The sequence below is a fragment of the Dermacentor albipictus genome, chromosome 1 (genome assembly GCF_038994185.2).
Source record: "Dermacentor albipictus isolate Rhodes 1998 colony chromosome 1, USDA_Dalb.pri_finalv2, whole genome shotgun sequence".
Lineage (NCBI taxonomy): Eukaryota > Metazoa > Arthropoda > Arachnida > Ixodida > Ixodidae > Dermacentor > Dermacentor albipictus.
The window spans coordinates 194370278-194378962 of record NC_091821.1 but is presented as its reverse complement, the minus strand read 5'-3'; the positions used below and the strand labels follow the sequence as shown (position 1 = coordinate 194378962).

Below are 8685 nucleotides of genomic sequence, written 5' to 3'. Positions count from 1 at the left end.
ATTATTATTATTATTATTATTACCAGGCAGAATTTAAACGTTTCTAAAGCTGTTTAGCATGGTTCTGTATTCTCGCTGCCTTCAAAACAGAGTTATTTTTCTCATAAGGACTGTTAGTAATTGGCCACGGCCTTTGCTAATAAGTGCCTTGTCACGATTAGCCGGCGCATGCTCTCAGAAGAAGGTCTAGCGTACAAACTCTTTTGTGAATATAGGCTGAAATTTTTCATAAAACAGGGTACGACTGCATGTTAAGAGTAAGGGTAAGAGTAAGAGTAAGGGCATTATTAAGGCTATTCCTACGACACTGAAAGAAAGCCTCGAGAGCATACTTACGGCTATTGGGTATACAACGAATGAACCAGTTTCAGAAAGGCACATTGATGTATGCCACAGCGTACCAACCCGTGACGCCTCGCGACAGAATATTGTTGTCCAGTTTCATAGCCGCTCTAAACCCAATGCTCTGCTTGAAATGGCAAGAAAAAAAAAGCACATTACCAGCGAGCAAGCCCGTGAGGCGGCGAGGACACAGGATCTCCGGACCTCCTCGGGGGCGACCTAGACCCAGGCCACGAATTTGCCGGATCTTCAATAAAGTTGTTACCACCACCACCATTACCAGCGCTGACATCGGACAGCAAAATTGCCACCCTATATGCATAAACCAGCACCTTGCAGACAACATTGACCATTAGGTATGTTTGCCCTGCATTGAGAATGCTGCTTGGAAAGATAGTAGCACCCGCCCCCCCCCCCAAAAAAAAAAGAGAAGAGCCGGCGCTTCTGCTGGACAGAAGAGGGCGAAATATTCGCGAGAAAACTTGAGTCATCACGTGTTCGTCATGTCAAAAAGCTCAGTGACTGTGATAAGATAGAGTAAGCCAAGCACGTGTAAAACTTTCAGTTCGACAAAACATGGAAAACCGCCTTTTATCGGTTTCAGAAGTAGGAACGTTGTCGCGAAACAAAAAATATTCTTCTCTACTTCACATTATTACCCAGTCCGCTAGAAATAAAGAGCAAGAAATGCAGTGTTTATTATGTATTGCTTTCAGTTTGGTTTGTGATGCTCACTGGAACATGATACAGTAAAAGCTCGTTAATTCGAACCGCAAGGGGAAGCCGCTTCAGTTCGAATTAACGAAAGTTCGAACTAACGAAAGTGAAGGAGGGCAACAGTACACTGCGATTTGGAAGCAGTAGGGCATGTCAGAAATTTGGCGTGTCAGAAAGTGATGGCGTGTGCCGCGGGCACACGCCATCTTCAAGTCGAAGCTCTGGGTCCGACTGTGCCACACCACCGATGTCCACCGAAACGAACGTTAGCCGAGGCTTAACACCATCTCAATGAATCGCGACGGCCGGTACCTCCTAAGCTGAAAATAGAGGTGCACAACCGATGAATACTGCCGAGACAAAGACGCTGAACATGTGAAGGTGGCGAAGGCCCTGATTCGTTGGTTCTTGATTGCAAGCGCAGCTGCGACGTACTTGATTCGCTGTGTTTTGGAGCTTGCCGTGCCATCTCCGCACAACATTAGCAGCTGTACAAGATTTGCAAAGCCTCCGAGATTCGCAACGGGCAAGAAGTCTCGGAGGTTACGTAGAACGGAGAGGCGGCAGCCGCCGCTGCCTTCTGGCTGACCCCGCGTCGGTTAGATTTTTTTCCGATTTTGCCTTCTCTCGCCGTCCTCTCCGTTTCGGAGGCAATACAGCCTTGTGTGTAGGCAGTAGGCGCGCTTCTGTGGCCGTGTGCCAGGCGAGCGTAGTTCGAATTATCCGTGAGGGAACCTTCTCGCGTTCGAATTAACGGACTTTTTTATACATAGACTTCTGTGGAGCTTGGCCGGACCAAATCGTACAGTTCGAATTATCCATAAATTCGAATTATTGAAGTTCGAATTAACGAGCTTTCACTGTATCATGATGCTACATGTATTGTAAATTCCATCATATACTTCTTACTTTTTAAACCACGGCCTAAAAAGAGGGGGCGGAGTTATGATGCTAGTGAAAAGTAGCATCAGCTGTGTTATTGTGGAGGGTCTTTCGAAGATTACAACTGACTTTGAAATCCTCGCCATCAAAAGTGGCGTTCCAGTGTACAGCGTAATGTATCGTCCACCTAACGCGAATGTTTCCAATTTCTTAACATTTTTGACAACCTTCCTAAGCTATTTTAACAATATGGCCGGCACTGTGATCCTTGGAGGATGACATTAACATCGATTGCTTGCAACAATCATCAAATCCCAACGAATTTTGTAGAATCTTGCATGCGAACAACTACATCAACGCAATTAGCCTACCGACACTAGTGCAACCAACTCCATCCTTGACGTCTTTATTACCAATATACCGCTGGCGTTATCAGCTCTCACATAAACGATCACTCACCCATTTATCTTCTAACGCAGTATGCTGAACCATCTAACGAATCAAAACCCCTACTTGCCAAGATTTACATGCAGATAAATTCTTGTACACTGGAACGATTTTGCTGTAATTTGCGTCTCGCTGACTGGAGCCAAGTCATAAATTCTACTGAACCCGAGGAAGCTTATACGAAATTCATAAGGGTTTCTAACTCGGTGTACGACCAAAGTTTTCCATGTAAGTTAAGCAAATGAGGTCAGAAAGCCCATAAGCCATGGGTCACATGGGGACACTTGAAGAGTACGAAAGAAAAGGATAAACTCTACCAGCGTTTCATGAAAACGAGGCACCTAACTGGCTTACATTTCTTTAGGTATTTCCGAAACAATCTAAACAAACAGCTCCGAGAAGCAAAACGGATTTACATGACCAATCTTTTTTCTCCCGAAGTGTGTAAAAGACCCCACCTAATGTGGACATGAGTAAATACCGTACTGCAAGGCGACCCCCAAGAGGAATCAATTTTATCAATCACCGATAGAGGCGAGACACTAACAGATACACGATTAGCGGATTTCTTTAACGAACACTTTCACATCATTATTCAAGAGTAAGCACGATCCCACTTGCCTTAAGTAGGTCACGACTCCAATAATAGATAATGCATTGTTGTTTCCCACTACGGTGCTGGTAATTGTAACTTAGGTCATGTCACTGCGGAATAGTATGTGTACAGATACTGATGACCTCCAGATCCAACCTGTACATATGATATCAATATAATCGCACCCATCTTAGATCATGTGATTAACCATATGTTTTCCATTGGCACATTCCCCAAACGACTTCAGATATAAAGAGTAGCCGTGTTATTCAAGGACGGTGACGTCAACGAATTCGCTAATTACAGGCCAATTTCAATTATTTCCGTGTTTTTAAAATGCATTGAAAAGTTTATGTATCAACGCATGGCCAGCTTTTCAATGACTCACAGTATTATCGCGCCACGCCACTACGGTTTCACGAGAGGTTTCTTAACCGAAATGGTATTTCTGAGCCAAAAAGAACACATCTTGCAGTCTTTTGAAAATCGGCTGTGTACACTAGGCATATTCACTGATTACTCTAAGGCATTACTCTAAGACTCAATTAATCACTGCTCCTTACTTGAGAAACTGGGATCTTATTGCTTTAGAGGTACTTTCCCCAACACTTCTCACGTCGTACTTTCATCATCGTCGACAGCAAATTACAGAAACTGTAGGGGTCTTGTGCAAATATCGCTACATCCTGCCTCGGGATACAACATTGTTCACTTACAAATGCCTGTTTTTCTTTTAATTATCGTACTGCGCTACTTGGTCTGGGGCATGAGATCAAAAACTAGCTCTCAGAAACTACAGAAATTTCACAAGAAAGCCCTTCGCAACATCGTTAATGCTGCATACGACGCACTCACGAAACCAATCTTTAAGGGTCTAAATATACTACCAGTAAATAAACTCTACCATACAGCGTTTAATAAACGCTATAATTTGGAATTGAAAAATTACAATTCATTTCTTACTGAATTTTCCGCGCTAAGCCAGACTGAGCATGTCGGTACACTCGGGATGCGTAAGCTCTGGAAGGTGTCTAGACGCGTACAAACTACGACACTCAGATCTTAAAATATCAGATACATGTGCTGCTTAATAATTCAGAGCTCCAAATATAACACAATAACACACCTATTTGTTTTATTTGCTTTTCTGTGATGCTCCTATTTTCTCAGTGTTTTTCCTTCACAACACGATGTGCAATTTCATGTGGTATTCATGTACGCATGTGAACCTGTTTCTGTCAGCAAGCGTTTTTTGCATGATGACTTGTTATTATGCTTTCTTCTTTTACTAATATTTATGGCATTAGTAACTGATTTAGGACCTTTCAATTAATGTACCTGACTTCTGTACACCCTTCGGTTTATTTCTGTTCAAGTGCTGTACTTATAACGCGCCTAGTCTGCCAATACTCGAGGGTGCAGACCCTGTCAAGCCTGATAGATGGTTTTTTGTCTGTATCCACGAAGTGTCTTTCAGATTGAAATAAAAATTGATTGATTGATTGATTGATTGATTGATTGATTGATTGATTGATTGATTGATTGATTGATTGATTGATTGATTGATTGATTGATTGATTGATTGATTGATTGATTGTAACATTTGGTTTAGAGCTTTTTCCTACGCCACGCTCCGGAAAGAACATCGCGGATGTTCAAGTTCTAGTTCTGGGTGTGTCTTATAGACCGGAACATTAGGCAAAATGCCTGTTTTTTTTTTTTCCTTACGATCCTTATCGTGCCTATTTAACACATAAGCACGAACTATGGGTCGAGAAACATTTTAGTGGCACTTGTGCCTACAAATGTATATCTCGATGTGTGTGGATATATTAAATTCAGAGCCCAAAAATGCCTTTCTTCCATGTTTTGTCCTAGCCTCGTTTTGTTTTAACGTTATAACCCACTGGGAAATTGGGCTAGAAGTAGCCGACTGTTACCACAAACAAAGGCTGTTGTTAACATATTTGCTGGGAGAAAGGCTGTATATATGCTGGGAGAAAGACTAACTGCGCTATACGCGATGATACATTTGAAGGTTACTTGGGGTGTTTGTGCGCTCACTTAACGCCATTTAGCCGACATTATTGAGAAACTTGGATGCTCGGTCGCAACTCTGACGCGGAATGTAGGCCTCATTTTGGATGAATGGATGGACGGATGGTATGTTAAAATGAAATTGAAAAATAGTATTCTTAGTGTCTAGACACCCGTTCATTAGTCATGAATGATCTGGATACTTCGCACTATGATGGTGAAACGGCAACTTTGCAATCATTGCACAAGTATATAAAATAATGGGGGAGAAGGGAGGGTCAAAAAAATAAACAGGAGTGTGCATTGACACTTTATTCATGCAAGAACTTGTGCTCTCGTTTACAAACGAAGCACGCAGTCTTACTATAGGAAGATGTTATTTAATATAAATAGCAAAAACTGTGTTGAACTACGGCACTTTATGGCCGTCCTTAGTAAAGGTGGCGCATCTTCGCTTCTCTGCGATGATGCATTATGACATGAGCCAGTATAATTTTTAAAAAATTTTTGCGCATTTAATGGAGAGATATTTTTTTCATGTCGAGGGGTAGAGACGGTATCTCCTGGCGTTTTTCATATGTCGCTACAACGGCTCGACTATTTTCATGGAAGTTATCGATATAAGAGTCGCACTGATGTTTCTGCCTAATGCACTAAAATCTTATCGCCGATCGAAACATTTCCTCTCTGCCTGGCACGTGGTCCTGAACACCGCCTTGCTCTGCTCGCAGGTTCCTCGGGCGCGGCTCAATGTTTGTCTTCTCAATGAGCCAGTTCCTGCGGCTTCTGCGCCTAGACGCTGATTCGCTGAATCTGCCGTTCTTCAGCTCGCTACTGGACGTGGGAGCGGGCGACGGCAACGTGACGGCAGCCATAGCGCCCCTGTTTGGCCAGGTAGACGTGACCGAGAAGTCGCCTTCCATGCGACGTGTGCTGGGTCGGCGTGGCTTCCGAGTGTTGGACGCCGCGTCGCTCAGGCCTGCCGATGGAGACGACGACGGGGACCAGCAACTGTACGACGTGGTCTGCTGCCTGAACGTGCTGGACCGCTGCGAGGCGCCGCTGGCACTGCTGCGCACGCTCGAGGCTCGGCTCACAAAACCCTCGGGCAGGCTGGTGCTGGCGCTCGTGCTGCCGCTGTCGCAGTACGTCGAGTCGGGCAAGCGTGGCGCCGAGCCGCTAGAGACTCTGAACGTGCGCGGCTCGACGCTGGAGCAACAGGTCCAGTCGCTTTACAAGGACGTCATGGTGCCCGCTGGTTTCACCTTAGAGTCATGGACCCGGCTTCCCTACCTCTGCGAAGGCGACCTCGAACAGGCCTACTACTGGCTGGACGACGTGGTCATGGTGCTCAGAGCTGCCGATACATATGGAGCTGGGCCATCCTGACGCCCACTCGGCTGTCTAGAACCAACAGCTTCGTCAGAAAAGAACATCTTCGTGCAATACATGGCGCACTACAGCCTTACTCTCACAGCAGCTGTTCTTTAGAAGCGAAGGGCTCATGTAGCACCGGGAGTGCACCACAATGTTTTTTTTTTCTTTTTCTTGTGCTGATAGTTCCACAGCGGAAGGCTTCAGTGTAGTGCAATTTGAAAGTTATCGGGCCAGCACCAACCGATGACTGCATTCTTGCGTCATGATGGGAATCAAAGTGATGATTTCCCTGTTACTTTTCTTTCTTCACTGCTATGTGCTACCAACTATATCTCCTCTCTGAAACAGAGGCCATCTTTATTGACTTTGTGTTTTTTGTTTTGTTTTTTTTTTCTGATGATTTATGGTTTTGATTCACATTTCTTGCCTATTGTGATAGTGCCAGTTACCCACAACGCTGCGTCACCTATTTCTGAAGTACAGCGTACACATATCGACGGTAGGTTCTCTTGCGCGTTTCGGACCCAGCTAGTTTGGGTTAAATTAATGTCCCGCAAATCCGCTTATTCCTGATAAATCTTGACGTCTTATTAAAAAAATCCCGCTTTGGCATACCAGATGCATTGCAGGTGAGTTTTCATGGGCTCCTGGGTTTGTTTCACGGGTTGCGTTTCGTGTGTGTGTGTGTGTGTGTGTGTGTGTGTGTGTGTGTGTGTGTGTGTGTGTGTGTGTGTGTGTGTGTGTGTGTGTGTGTGTGTGTGTGTGTGTGTGTGTGTGTGTGTGTGTGTGTGTGTGTGTGTGTGTGTGTGTGTGTGTGTGTGTGTGTGTGTCATTACAAAACAAAGCCATTAGCTCTTTGTTTCGTAATGAGATCTCGCGATCGGCACGGCAATTCATAACTGCGGCATTTACATGGTGTCAAAAGTAGACGTGTAGCGGCAACCGCGAAGAAATTCGTGCGCAAGTACGGTTTGTAACAGGTCCGGGGCCGATCGTGATAACAGAGGCGCCGGCCACTGACACACAGAATAAGCTTCGTGAATTTGCCCCATTTGAATATTCGTGACGCTGTGGGCCAGATGGCTCTTCCCCCCTCCCTCCCCTCTGGACCGGCCAGTGCTGAGAGGCCCACGTGAACCTGACTGACTACATTTGATTACCCCTGCCGTTCCAGCCATGCCCACACCTACATTCCTTAAGCCCATGGCCAGAGCACCACTCTTATAAATAAATAATTCATTAATAAAGGTTCATTCACTTCTTTGTTTGCATTTCCTTCGCAGTTGACCAAAGGAACCATTTGTGACCGGTCGCGCTACCTCTGCGTGTCGCTGGTGTGAATGAGCCCTTAAATTGCTCCAAACCAGAGTCGCAGCGCGCCGTTTGGGGCGGAAGTTTACGGCCTCAGCTCCGACAACACACATCAGAGGGCACACTTCTCATGAAAAAGATGCTGGGAATTTATTTTTTCTATTTAAAGAAAGAGAGAAAGGGAGATTAATAAGACATTAAGCAAAATAAGAAAAAGAGCTTGATGGCGCAACCCGCAGCCCTGTTTCATAGGGGACGCTCATAGCATCCAACCATCACGTGCTATCACGTCGTGTGCAACACTTGGCTTCACTGCGCTGTGTAGCCAATCAGAGTAGAACCTCTATTCTCGGCACTCATGGCGGCTGCACAGCCGCCAATTTCGCCATGTTGACTCTCTGATTGATTGTCGAGAGCTCACGTGCCTTGAAATTTGTGCCGGTAAACGGAAGTTTTGTAAAATGCAGTTTTGCGTGACGTACGGCTGCAAACTTTATCGACTAATAAATTTTGGGGGTCCTTGGCAGCTATGTCGCGACGTAAGCGCTTCGTAAAGAAAGTGAGCGGTAGCGTATACAGAAGCCAGCGCAGTGCATCTGCGATTTCGCGAATATGTGGTGGCAATCGAAGATAGGCGCCATGTCAGCTTGCTGATTAGCTGAAGGAATAGCCGTGGGGAGCGTCACAGGAAGGGCCGTTTTCATGACCGTCAATTTGACGTAGCGTGATGGTGCGCTGGTCCGCCATTGCAGAGATTTTCCGCCATAGCTTGTGGTGCGACGAGCCGCGCCAATTATGCTAATGAGCAGCCATATGCAATGGCGGCCGAGAGGAATGCGTATCTCCAGATGCTCCCCGTCGTATGGCGCCATGAAAATATTTTGTTCATAACGCGTGCTCATAGCATTTGCATCGCTCTCGGGTGGTGTTGGCATTTGTGTTTCGTGCCATCATTTTTTTAAGAACGTGTTTATACG

At 45.4% G+C, this 8685-nt stretch overlaps 1 protein-coding gene across 1 annotated transcript in view; it reads left to right on the top strand.

Moving 5' to 3' along the window:
- LOC135897965 (protein-L-histidine N-pros-methyltransferase) overlaps nt 1-7660 on the top strand; it is a 217702-nt gene extending 210042 nt beyond the window's left edge. Inside the window, exon 4 of the mRNA XM_065426676.1 lies at nt 5752-7660. Within this exon, the coding sequence (XP_065282748.1) occupies nt 5752-6409 (658 nt within the window). The 3' untranslated portion in view covers nt 6410-7660. The remainder of the gene's footprint in view (nt 1-5751) is intronic.
- Nucleotides 7661-8685: the final 1025 nt, after the last annotated feature.